At 45.3% G+C, this 14150-nt stretch overlaps 1 protein-coding gene across 6 annotated transcripts in view; it reads right to left on the reverse strand.

Moving 5' to 3' along the window:
• The window catches only part of LOC100123682 (rhophilin-2), a 47042-nt gene that overhangs the window by 15591 nt on the left and 17301 nt on the right, over positions 1–14150 (reverse strand). For 2 of the 6 annotated variants that reach the window (XM_008217290.3, XM_032595746.1), the window contains exon 1: positions 1372–1545. The exons of 3 other annotated variants lie outside the window; for them this stretch is intronic. Coding sequence is in view for 1 of the 3 variants with exons in the window: in XM_003423921.4 (XP_003423969.1) it covers positions 1372–1509 (138 nt within the window). In the remaining 2 variants the exon portion in view is untranslated. Of the gene's footprint in view, positions 1–1371; positions 1546–14150 lie in introns of those variants that run through there. One more of the 6 variants, XM_003423921.4, reaches the window with a different exon arrangement.

Below are 14150 nucleotides of genomic sequence, written 5' to 3' on the forward strand. Positions count from 1 at the left end.
GACTGTATACGCGAGCGGCGTAACGACGCGGAGAGATAGCCGGAAATCGGCTTTTAATCGGTATCTCATAGAGATACAGCTCTGTCCTATCGATGAGGATGATGACGGTGTCGTGGGGCGAAGATTGGAAAAATCGAGATGGTGATCGATTATCGGTATGGTTCGGAGCCTGATTGCCGATTAGGGGGTGGATGTTTGGATTTTATAGTGGGTGGATACACCGCTTTGTAGAGAAGGACCTTATAGCGAAGAGATGCATTCAGTATACTCGTATTGTTGAACCGGTTTGAGGCATAAGCCCCGCTGGCAGGCGGCGTGTATATGAAAAACTCGCGGTATATTTACATATTATCAAGTCTGCGAAATGACTGTTTAGCGCCAACCGAGAAAAGTTCGAAGACGCGACATCGTTCACATGGGAAATTCATTCGGGCCGTAAAAATAACGTAGCTTGAATATACGCGTTAAACCGTCCGGGAATAACTGTAGCGTCCAATTAAGATCGAAGGTATATTTTAATTTGAATTTTTATCGCCTGCGCCTTCATAAAGTCACTTAACGGTATGTAAACACTAAAAGTCTCGCCGACAGCTCTAATTCGAACATTACACACAGCGGGACGTCAATATCCTGCACAATATATACCTCCGCGATTAAAAAAAAAAAAAAAAAATTCAACCCCGTCTTCAAAGGATGAAACAACCCCGTTGCGCAACGCGAGAAAATTTCGCAGCTTCCCATTCAGAGAACCCGTTCCTGTGCGCAAATTACAAGTTATTACCCACGGCGGACATCGGGCAATTAAAGCTCCGACGCCGCGCGCGACGCTCGTTAATAGAATTCTTTTTCGCGAAACACGCCGGAGATTCTCGCTGGAATTGCCGGTGATTCGGTTGTAGTATTAAATGAAGGGAAAAATGTTCAATCACCTGCAACTCACGATTGTCCCGCGTTCGGCCTTCGCGCGACAATTTTTTTTTCTTTTTTTAAACGCTGCAAAAACAAAAGTACGACGAGTGTCTATAACGGCGTGGAAGGTCGGGAGATTGTGCGCCGCGATGTATTATTTTTATATTTTTCCATTTCCTCTGTCGAAGCGGCGTTTTACGATAGAGACTTCGAACGCGTCGCTCCGGTGTAATTTAGAGCGATATTACGCGAAGTTTGCGCTGCGAGGACGAAAGGCTAATTTATTTCCCCGATAAGATCTCCCCGGGATAGAGTAATAAAGATATTTAGCGCGTGTTTACGGCTCGCGTGAAACGCACCTCTCGTCTAATCGACGCTTATAATGAAAACTTTACGAGCCAAAAATTCCATCACTAACTCATTACTAAAAACCATCCAAGCATCGGCGCATCAAAAATATACCATCGATCCAGATCGAAAAAAAAATCCTCTCCGGCGCACAACACACAGCAGCAGCACCAACGAGCGGGATAACACTTCCAACGGAAAGCACAACTGACACACAGAGAATACAAGAAGGAAGAGAGAGAGAGATAGCATGCGAGCAACCGGCTGGCTCGTTCGCGCGGCGTAAACTGACCGGCGTGGTCAGAGCGAACCGGCGGTGCTGCTGCCGTGCTCTCTCTCTCTCTCTCTCTCTCTCTGGTCGGTCCCTTCCTCGCGGTTCGGTCTCGCTCCTGTGACCGCGGTGAAAGGAAGTGGAGAAAGAGACGGATGAAGAGAGAGAGAGAGAGAGAGAGAGAGAGAGAGAGAGAGAGAAACGCACCGGCAAACTGTACGTTGCTGCTGCTCTGTGTACTGCGCGTTTGCGGAAAGAGGGGGGGGGGATAAAACGTGAGGATTTTGTTGTCGAAGGCGTATTTTCGGCGCGGAGAGAGAAAGAAGCAGTTTAGCTGGAATGTTGCTATATCGTGCTTGAATTGCTGTTTTTATAAGCGGCTGCTAATCCTTGGGAACTCGGGTTACGGTTTAGAGTGTATAGTACGTGCACTTTCTAAAAAATTTGCATTCGAGCTGGTTTTCTGGTAAGAGTCTCCCCCGGACAAAGGAAATTCCCGGCGAATCGGAAAAAACGAGATGCGACCATCGGATAGCTGCTCGGATTATATACATACTGAGATCGAAGGTTTTCGCTGCATGTATTCTAGAATTTCTATATCAGCGTCAAACTCTGCAAAAGTTAAATCGACAGCGTTATTCAGAAGGAATCGAAGGGAAATTTCTCTCCGCACGCAGACGGACACAAAAAGCATCACCGAACACCGGACGACAGTTATACCAGCGTATACACAGATGTGCATCGCATGAGGCCGCGCGCGTTTTCGAAAAAGCCTGACTTACGGTCGAAAGTTCCCGCAGAGAGTGTCGCTCTCTCGAGAAAGTAAGGTAACGTCCCTTCTGTGCATATGCGTGTAAGCTCTCGCGGACGACATCGGTTTACTGCTCCGGAGAATGAGAAAAGTTTCGACGAATTTCGCCCGTTTTGAGAAGCGTGAGAATCGCGAGGTTTTTCGCTGCATCGTGTAAGCCAAAGGCTCCTAAATGTCGACGAATGAAAATTCACTTCCAAATTCCTCCGATGGACCCACGATAGCCAACGACTTCGTGGAAAAGTCACTCTCATAGCCGATGCAGACGGCGACTCGGTCCCGTTATTATAGCGCAGCGTGTCGTGTCTTCTCGCGATGATACACTGCCGACGCGGGAAGCCTCGTCCGCGGGTTTATGTCCGCTGTTATCGGCGCGCTTGCACCTGTTTTATTGAGCCGGTTAACTGCCGGCGACCCCGCAAGACCTTGACACTCCTCTTTGAGAGCTCTGTTTTCGTTTTGATTCTTCGATCGTGCTCGCCTTGCGGAATAAACCGATTTATTACCGATCTCCGACAAAGAATGAACCATTACGTGTATAGGTTTATAAGAAGCCATCTCGGAGTCGAACAATAACACAAGAGAGCCATGAACTTTGCCGATCCATCTCCATAAAGTCTCGTTATTAATCCCCTCTCTCTCATCCTTCCATTCTCGTTACACCACAATATAAAAGATCTCATCCCGGCGATAACGGCGCCGCCGCGCGCGAACATAACACTCGTCCATAGTACCTATAACATCCTCCGTGTAGTGCATGTATACGGCATCACGTACGATCATGTAATACCTGGCCTTGGCGCACATCCACGCACACGCGCGCCCGCGTCTTACGAAAGCAGCGGCGCATAGAAATCGGCGCCGGGGCTCTAATTAAGATTGGAAAGCGGTGCAAGGTTGCAGTGTACGTATAGGAGATGTGCAGCATAATGCGAGAGACGCCGGAGAGAAAATGACGACGGTGACAATGAGACATTAGCCACGGAGATGGGCTCGAGATCGGTTTAATGCGCGACAGCCGAGTGGTTATTGTTGTCCCTCCGCAGACTTTCGGCTTTTCACTTTGGTTCATTGTATATAGCCTCTGCTGCTGTATGGTCGAACTAATTGAATCGGCTATTGTTGCGGCGTTCCGCTGAATGGAAACGACGCTCGGCGTGGCCTTGAATTATCAATTTTTTCCCCTTTGGTATCTCAATAAGACTTAAAAAACGCACACAGAAATCGGCACAGTAATGAATTGCTGCACCTGATGTACGCGTTTTCCAATGTCCCCGCACTTTTCTACCGATCTCGTTATAATTCAACCGATCTCTCGCGCGCGTTAAATCAAGTCTGCGAGGAATGAAAATGAAGAGTAGTTATAGCCGCATCTAAATATTGATCTCCAGCTGTGCGACTACTGAGGCACGACGATCGCCGGATAAGAATTTTTACTCCCGGTTTAATACCGATCTCCTCCCTGTACGCCGACCATTCGCGCGGTCCAGATGGACTAATAAGATTAAACGCAGCGATGCTTTTGCATACAGACGATTTTACTCGTCTTTTTTTCTACTGAGGCCTGTGTGGAACGTTTTTGACCCAATTGCGACGCAATTATCGAGCGGGTAAGTGCATCGTCGCATGTGGACTACTAATCGCTGTAATTTTAGAGCGGGTAAGAAGAGTTTACGCGCTCGGCTCTAATTATAGGATTTTAAGAGGTGACGACGATCCGGATCGCGACCTTGTCGAGAGAGAGAGAGATCCAACGTGTAAGTATGTGTGTTTATGCAGAATAGAGGATAAATAACCACGATCCAGTTTTAAGTGCGGGGGAAACGGCTTTGCCAGCAGAGAGATCGGTAATAAACCGCGACCCAAAAACTAATATCGCCGCGGTAAATGTCGCGCGATGGAAAATAGTTTAATTCACGGACAGCTCCGAGCGCATATAAATTGCACACTTTGTATTTACTCGAGCGATTGATATTAACTCTCTAACCGTAAATTAATTTTCACATCTTCTTCGGCATATCTCGGCCATTAGAGCCCGCAGGATGTTACCAAACGAAAAATTTGCATGTTCCATTAGCCGTCGGGGCCCGAAGTACACCTTGATCCTCAGAAGACTCGTTCGTCACAGTCAATACTCGCGTGATCCGACCTTATCCCCGATTAAAAAGGCCAATGACACAGACTCTGTACACATACACACACACACACTGCACGTATACTCCCGCAGCGCAGTTACACCTCACGCGCGAGCGCCTTAAAAAGCCCATTATTTCCCCTCTTGCGCTCGCGGCCTTTGCATAATGCGCTGTGCCGTGACGGGTAAGAAAACTAATGGCCACTGGCCCCCATAGGCGTCGACCTGAGCTGCTGCAGGTAGTAATTGCAGGTATATGGCGCCGATGCGTCTTTTTTGCAAGACCAGCGTTTTTCGGTTGTTGTCGCAGCTGAGCAACGATGAGAGAATATGACGAGAGGACATTGTCTTTTCTCTGAATCTCACGCGGTGAGAACGAAGCTGTTGCGATATAACGTTGCAGTTTTGAGCAACGAGTCTCGTTCTGTATCGCTAAGCTGAAATTTATTAACGCCGCGAATTACGATGAATCACGACGCTGATGGTGGTACGTGTGTTTACAGTTTCGTCATTATAGAAGCGGCAATTATGGATCTAGATAAGAATCTGTTATACAGAGGTGTAACGTTAATTGATTAGTGAATCGCATTACGTCAAGCTAAGCATCGTCGGTTACTCAATTTCGCCGTTCTTCTCATGTGATATCACGAAATTTTCGTGATCTTACGATTCGTCGCGCTTCCCAGGTTCCCGATTGTTCCAGAAGATCCAGTCACTTCCATCTTCATCCACGATGTCTCCGGTCGCATTGTTTTTAATTTTTCTCTCCTCTTCGCTCTTGATTGACGTTGCGCTGTGTACACAATAACGCTTACAATCGTGTAACGGTATACCTTTACCCGTGTAGTTTCTGTTGCCGGTAGTTTTCGATTGACAAAAGTAATGATGCGCCGCAAACACAAAAACCAGAGAAGACTATTCATTCGGCTCTGTTGATCGCTCGACAACAAAGAATCAGGCCGAACAATATCTCAGCCTGAAATTAACCAAACGTACGCGCGCGTTTCACGCAATCGAGAAAACGGGTCACTTTTTTCCGTCTGCACTGCAGCGGCGACTAACAACAGCATAAAGCACCGACACATAACCCGATACAAAATTGCAGCGACGTCGAGCCGCGTCTGTAATTACGCGCGAATATAACGCGTGCGAGTATACATTTCGCTTCTTTTTTTCCCGCGTCGATGTGTCTTCTGCAGCTTGAGAACTTAACGCATTGTTCTCTGCGATATTCTCGCAGAAGCCTCTGAGAAACTGTAAAGGGATCGACGACACCGGTGTATAACAATACCAGTCTGCCTTCGGTTTAATCGCCGGCTGTCTTCCTTTCTTTTTTTCATACTATTGATCCGGATCGCTTTTGTGCTCGATGGCTTTTGATAAACAATTACTGTAGGACAAGCGATTGACGATTCTTACGTCATAAGGGGGGTCATTGTATCGGCGACCGGATGTGCAAAGTGATCAGGTAATGCAATCAATTATGTCAATACTGCGCGCGTTGCGGAGAATAGATTTTAGAATACAAGGTGTAAATGAATAAATCATTGTTTTGTCTTCCCTCAGAAAACAGCGTACACGATTCGAAGGTTCCACTCCGCGTTAATTAGGCTCACGAACGCGTCACGCCTGGATCAGAGACGGCGCAAAAAGCCAAACCGACTAATTGCCCGCGTAACTATCAGTCCGGAAAAGGTCGCAGACTAAATCGTGATATATCCACGAAAAAAAAACAGCAGCCGATCGATACCACTCTAAAAAAACTCGTTTATCTCGCTTCGATCGCAAATTTTTTCCAAATGCGCGAACGTTATAATCACCTTTCGCAGTTCCACTCGGCACTATAACGAGTAAAGTCCTTCGCTCTGGATTTTTCCCGGCCGGAAAACGCTCGGCATTCTCGCGAGAAAGGGACAATTTCGTCGGGTCTAGCAGTTTCCAAGCTGTGTGTTTGTGTGTGTAGACCAACTGCTGCGGAATTGCGTAAACAACCGCGAGCGCGCATAGAGCGAGCGGGAAATGGAAAGGATGCAAAAGGAGGTAAAAGTGCAGTGGAATTGACCGCGCGGGCCGGCAGGTGAGCGATTATTCCGGGAATGCTACTCTCGGTTTGTTGTTCTGTTGCATAAATTCGCGTTCGGGGATTTTCTGCTTGGTGGACGCCGTGAGTTGCTTATCTCGGGCTGATTGTACAATTGTTGTGGATTGGGAGGTTTCTTTTTTTTAAAGATTCTCTTCTGGTTTGAGAATTTCTCTTATGATTTTTATTCGACTGTGGGCTTACAACGATGCATACGCAGAATTTTTTAAAGGGACTTACGTGCGCACATACAGAGTCGGGTTGGAATCGAAGGCAAACGTGTTTACGTACCTGAAACAAAAAGAACAATAGAAAGGTTAGTTCGAAATCGGAAAAATAATAGCTATCCTTAAGTAATAAGGCTTATACACAAGTTCCTCCATCAGCGCAGCTAATGCACTATAAGCGCGCATTCGCGGCTCTCTATCGAGTCTCGATCGATTACCAATCCCTCGGTCGGTAACGATCACCAGCGGTCAATAAATCAGCCCGTAACAATTCCTCCCATAGTCTTACCGTCCATTCCCTTCAATTAAATCAGAAAGAAAAGACGCCGCTTATAACTCCACGTTTCCCCGGAAGAAAAAAAGGAGGAAGAGAAACAATGCCAAGCGCCTTATCTCCGCACGCAGGGCTTCCTAAACCCTTCCAACGAACATAATACTAAGAAAATGAAATAAACCAACAACGCCGTCCCCTCCGTACACGCATGGACCACAAGAATGCCGCGGAAAATGGATTAAATCGGTCTGCGGCCAGTACATCAACGTCTAATGAGAATCCGCTGTCCCAAGCGCTCCGCTCTCTCTCTTGCACAGGGAGCTGAGTTATCGAGCGAGCGCTCTACCGATTTATATGCAATCGGTAGAGGAGAGCAGCAACGGCGATGACGCCGCCGCCGCCGCCGATCGCTTCCGCAATTACGAGCCGACTTCTTCCTTCTTTTTGCCGCTTTCTTGAAGAGAGAGAAGGAGAGGACTTCGTGATGGGAGCTGATGCCCGGTGCTTAGGGATTCTTTGAGGATCGACTTCTGCGCCGCGGAATTTTTACGGCGCAGAGTGTTTGTCTCTGGGTAATTTTTTTTTTTTATTATTATTTTGAAATTTGTTTTTATTGAATATAGGAATCGTACAATTAACACAAGTCACTGTAATCGATCAACTCTGCGATTCTTATAGTTCGTAAACATAGACCATGCCACTTCACCCAGGAATACGAGTAAGGAAAAGCATTGCGCTATCGCGAAATTGTAAAAGAATTGATCCTGCCATGGATCCTGGTACACGTTGCTGAAGACGCTTTCAGTGTCCTCCGACCTCATAACCTGCACCATGAAGATTTCTTCGCGCGAGAGAACGTATCTCAGGAACGAGTGGTCGTTCCAAAAATTGATCAATCCCGACTCGAACAGTCGACGCAGTAGCCTATCGAAACGTCTTTGGTAGGGTGTCCCTTTCGAAAACATCATCGACACCCAGCCAGTACTTATAGGCTGATGCACAACTTCCAAGATCCAGTCGGGGTGGTTTTTGTAGATGCGCTTCATGAAAAAAGCCAAGTTCTCCGTGATCTCGCAGCCTTGAACATCGTTACGTTCGTCTATCAAATGAGTCAAACATTTTTCGTATCCGCCGGATTCGTCCATCTGAATTGCATTCTTGAATCTAAGCTTCCTATTGGCTTCCATGGAGCCTTTGCTTATGTGATAAACGAGTCCGGAATTGTCGAGATCACTCAAGGAACGGATAACCATAACTTCCTTGGAATTGTAGCAGGAATTCAGTAGTTGCTTTGTGAAGTCTGCCATGATCGTCAGATTTAAGAATAGCAAACTGGAGAAAAAGATGCGATCGGCATTTCTCAGAGGTATCTCGCAGGATTGGCCTATCAGTACTTTTATTAATTTCAGCGTCGACCACACCTTTTTGTCAGATTTCTTTCGCAAAAGTAAACTTGCTATACGTATGAACACGATCGTGATTATTATAGCCATCAGCAAATCCAGTGACATCCTTGATACGCTGAAAAAGTACAATTTAACGACCACGCGAACGTCTGCAGGATATAAAAAATTTCCCACTTCGAACGAAGATTGCGATGACAGGCTTTCTGACGAGGTAGCGCAAAATAGATTCACTGCGTAATCGTTAATGCTGTGAGCATATTCATCGAACTGCTTTTTTGCATCCAAAAAGGTTACGTTTGGCGTGTAATTTAAAAATTTTGCGAATTCTTGAGTTATCGTTACGTCGGTGCCGTATAGAGAATTTAGTACGTTATCTTGAACTGGATCTTCTATTTTCACTACATAAGGCGCAAGCTCTTGAACTACTGCGGACAGTGGAAATCCGTAGAGATTCCGTAGTTTGTTGGGAAATAGATCGATCTGTAAATTCGACGATTTCTTTATAATGTAGGTGCTGTTAAAAGGATTAAAATAGTGTACAGATATGCTCAAGACATCGAGCGGAGCAAATCCTTTGTTCTCGTAAGAATCTTGCCTAACTATCTCAACCACCGTAAGGTGTAAAAATTTGAACCTCCAGCCGAACTTCAAGAATTGGAAGATTTCTCTGTTACTTATTTTGCTCACGAGGATCACAAGGCACTTGCGGCCGGATATTTCGTAGCTGTGATTGTTCAAGAAAAGTAAATTGTCGACGAGTAAACTAGTGACATTTTCTTCGTCTGCTCCGTCATCGACAATGATGATTTTTAAAATCTGTAACTGTGGTTTCAATAGCACCGATCCTTCGATATTATACGAGACTACTTCGTGATCTTCGTCCACTAATTCTTTAATGTTCATTATTGTCAGCGGAAAACGATTCGTTAATTCTTGAATAATTTGCAGTGACGCGGTTGACATTGTCTTCGGCGAATTGATCATTAACACTATGTACTTTTTTACGTGTTTGGATAGCATTCCCACTATGTCGATCTTACTCTCAACCACACCGATTAAAAACGTAGATAAGAACAAATTGTACACGATGTACTTCAAATTCATTTTCAAGATTTGTTCGCGTCGAAACGGTTATTCGTAAAACCGTGAAGTTATTCGAACGTTTCATCGATAGAAATGCGAATACTAGAATAAGTAGCCATTCGATCACTATAAAATGATTGCTTTTTTATTGCAACACACAAACTGCGCATTTATCAGAAGGTTATTACAAATCAATAAAACAATTTCCCAACGCATTTATATTATTACATCCTCGAAGCCACAAAACCATGACAACAGTTTCAAAATAGTCCATTTAAAGTTGCTCATCCTAAACTTGCACCACAAAGCATATCATTATTGTCACCCAAAGAGATCAGCGACCTGCAGACTTCCTCCTGGACTCTCCTGCCGTATATACACACAAACCTCTCTCGCAAGTCAAGTCTCAGGAAGGTGATTTTTGATTTCACCGCACACAAGAGCACTTGTCACTTGCACGCTGTGGTATCCCCGAGACGAGAGCAGACCACGACGAGGCTGTAAGAGAAACCGCTGCTCGCCGGAGGGACAACGGAGACGATGGCCGCAACCGATCATGCAGATTTCTCTTTTTTTCTTTCCAAAGCTCGGTCCGCACGATCCGATCGTCTGCCGCTCTGTGCCTCAACACAGTCTGATTAACGGCGCGAAATCGAGATGGAAATTCGATTTCGTACCGGCCGGAGGCAACTTTATATTGTTGCCGATCTTGGGAAAGGCTATGCCGATTTCTGCATGTAAGTTGCGAGAATCTGAATGGGTAATTCAATCAGGTGCTTTATGGTGAAAGGTGAGCTATGTATGCGACTAGCGCTTGTTTTGCGGATGTTTGGAAATGCTTTGGATACTTTGTGTCTCTTGCCGATTTTATTGTTCGCCGAATTGGGAAACACTGCGATAATTCAATCGGACGTGTTTCACAGTGAAAGGCGATGTCTGAATCATTCGAAATATTTGAGATACTTAAGATTCTTCGAATTCAAACTATCATCAAAAACGTCTGCGTGATTTCTTTTCTCCATTTAATTTTCCGTTTCACGACTCAGCAGTGCGAATACACAGTCTCCAATTCAATCAAGCCCATTTCACAGCACAAGTTCAAGTTCAAAGCGAGAGGCAGTCACTCTCTCGAAAAGCCCATTAAAAACACCATTACCACTTCCAATTAACTCCCCGTCGCACATACATTTGATCGCTAATTCAGTTCGTTAAAGTGCACGTATACAGTCCTTAGTACGTATCCACCGTATCAACTCTCGTCGGCGCTCAGCAGCGGCACAAAGGAAAAGAAGCCTCATGAATAAGCTTCGAAGATGAAAAATAATTTTCAGCTCTCATGAGTCCATACAGGCCGGAGATGGAACAAGAGGGAAGGAACAAACAGGAGAAAATTGGTTCAACGGTGCGCACGCGCGCAGCTCTTCCGCGTCGTTGTTGCTACTGTTGATGCATTATTAATCACCTTATATCCATAGACACACGTATACAAACACGAGGCTCGTCTGTATAATATGAGCGAACACGATCCGCCGGGGAAGAAGAAGAGCGATGAGCTGAGATAATTTTAATAAGAGCCTAACTGCCGTACGCCGTATGGGTGTATACTTACATATAGAGCACACGTGGTTTGTCTGTGTCTTAAAATACTCGGCGGCTCTTCCATATCTTTTTCTTCTCGTATACTACTTTAATTTATCTCGCTTTTAATTAAAAGACTGACCGAGGAGAGCTATGCCTCGTGATTTATGCAACAGCCTCTACGCGAGTACCTACACGAGTTCTGTGCGCCTATACCTCAGAGATAAGATCGAAGTACGAGGTGTATAAATAAGTTCGATGCTTTTTGTTAATTGCCTTGTGTACAACATATAAGCGCTCGATAAAGATGGAGTTTCTTCGAGTGAAGCGCGCGAATTTCAATCTCGGATTATATCGGCTTCGAATAATGAAGGGTGTCAGATGCTTCATTATATTCAAGAGGGTCTCGGTCACGTTTTATCGATCGGCGAGTCTCGAAAATTTCGTTTTCCACATAACGACGTGTTATTATCGGACACGCACGAGAGCTACTTCTGAAATTTAATATAAACGCGTACCTTTCTCTCTTTCTCCCGGTGAGAAGTGATTGACGAGAGGTAAGCCGATTAATCGTCACTTGTACTTTCGCGAAATCGGCCGCGATCGGTAAATAAGATACCGGGTGAAACTGTGTTGCAGCGGAGAGAGAGAGAGAGAGAGAGAGAGAGAGAGAGAGAGAAAAAAAGAAGTCACCCAGGCGATGACGGATATGCACCAGAAAGTCATTGGAATCGATCTCTTCGCTTTATATGGATTAATAACACACGCACGCGGAACCGAGCAATTTTCAAACGCTCGCAAATTGCAGGATTTCAAAACGGATCTCTCTCTCTCTCTCTTAGTTTCTCGATTTATCGCTAATGTAATAACTATGCAGCTAGTGCGTAACGGACGGCTGCGATATTAACGGTGTATGTATCTTGTATAACTCTTACAAGTAAGGGAGAAGTTAGAAGAAGAGGAAAAAAAAGAAATTTAATGGTCGCGCGCGGTGCAATTGTTGTGCCTTGCAAAACGCGCGAAATAAATCGGCGATGACACACACGATGCTCGCGGGCAAAAAATTGCCTAGAAAGCAGTGGTCACATACTGCAAGCTCGTAGTTGAGCGTAACGTCGCGGCGTGACGCAACGATAAGACGTCGTCGCTCGCGCAAGTGTATTAAACAAATGTCACGAGTGGACGAACGCTAATCATGGCGCTTACGTTCGTTTCCTTCTTTTTTTTTTCAACTTCTGGTATCTTGGAGTTATTTTGCTCGCGATCGCTTCCGTGTTATTTTTTCGCGCAACTGGGAAGAAAATTGGGGGTCAATCTACTCGGATGTTTGTTTTACACTGAAAATCTTCATCCACCGCACATTATCCCAAAAAACAAAGCGTATATCTCACGAATCAAGCTATTTAGAAAAAAAAGCAGAGATCGGAGATTGCAAGCTGCGTCGCGTGGCGCTCTTTTTCCACCTCTTTTTGCGGAACGCCCGCTGAATTACGGTTTTTTTCTTTCTCTCTCCCTCTCTCTCTCTCTCTCTCTCTCTCTGCTTCGTCTCGCTTCCGCCGGTCATACACCTATACTTATGTCAAGCGATGCGTGCAAACGCCGCTGTTGCCGCCGCTTCGTACGTAATCAAGGCTGTAATGCGCGCGCGGTGGAACAAAGAACTTTTCCGGGACTGAGGCGGGAGAGAGAGAGAGAAGAGTCACCGATTTTTCCTACGCATGATTTCTTTTTCGCTCCTTTTCGGTGGGAGATATGGTATTGTTGGTGGGAACAAGTGTATACACGCGTGTGATGGATGTCGTGTGATTTGGCTTTCGTTTCGAGCGAGGAAGTGGAATACAATTTGTACTAATGATCGGCCTGTGCTTGAGAATCAAAGATTTGAAGCATCTGTCAGTGTTATAAACAACACAGTTTTGAAACAAGGAACATCCGAGAAGACGTAGTTATTGTAAATCACCCTAAATTAAGCAATAAAAGAGAAGCGTCTTCTTCAACGCAGACGTAATTTTTTCAAAATCACGTCACAACTTTTCTGAATCTCCAACGATTCTCAGCACACCGTCGGCAATTAAATTCATAAAAGTAACGCTACTTCGAAAAAAATTCCCATACGTGGCATTAACTCGCCAAACATCGAGATCGTCATCTGCCTGCTGCCGACAGTAGAGCCGAGAAGAGAGAATAAAATAACAACGAAATTAATTAAACTCTTAACACATCCTCTCGTCGCCGGTATTATGTGAAAAAACCTCCTTATCTCCCCGTCCATCCTCGTCATACCCCATAAAGAAGAGGAACGAACAATCCAACGTTTTGGACACAATCTAGGTCCCCGTAAAAACAGAAGAAATAAAATGAACGAGGAAGCGAGAAAATTTCAAAGTGCGGTGTGTGTTCTATCGCGCGAAGATGAAAAAAAAATTTGCAATCAATGTCTGGGCGCGCATTAATTAGACGCGCGTAACGGTGCCCGCAGTCGTTGTGTTGTTGATGATGGCATGTGTAAGCATCAAGCGCCTGCGTGCGATAATCGGCTGCGAAGCGCGCGCGCTTCGAATTCCATTATAAGCGCGCGGGTATATTATGGGGGTTGCAATTTCAGCGGAGCCTTTTCACGATTTTTGCTTTAGCTGATACAGTTACATTCGCTCTATCTGCGTTCGATCTCAGGTATGAGTTCAAGAAAGAGGAAACCACTCGTAATACGGTTGTCTGGCGATGATCGAGCGTAATACATGGTAGCGATTTGCATACGTAAACAGTGCGTACACCGAGTGAAGGGAACTTTGTGCGTAACGGGATGCGAGGACAATTTCAAAAGTATATGCTGTAAACGTTTAATTCGCACGCTATATTTATATCATATCTACATCCAAACCCCTCATTGATATCCCATACACACGTCCCACGCTATTTCATCCCGAGAACTCGTCCGCTCGCGGATCGAGTATTTCAAGTCCTCTCCTTCTCTACATACCCGAGAGATCATCAGCGGCGAAGAAAAAAGAAAACCGCGCACGAAGCAA

The sequence above is a fragment of the Nasonia vitripennis genome, chromosome 1, assembly GCF_009193385.2.
Source record: "Nasonia vitripennis strain AsymCx chromosome 1, Nvit_psr_1.1, whole genome shotgun sequence".
Taxonomy (NCBI): Eukaryota; Metazoa; Arthropoda; class Insecta; order Hymenoptera; family Pteromalidae; genus Nasonia; species Nasonia vitripennis.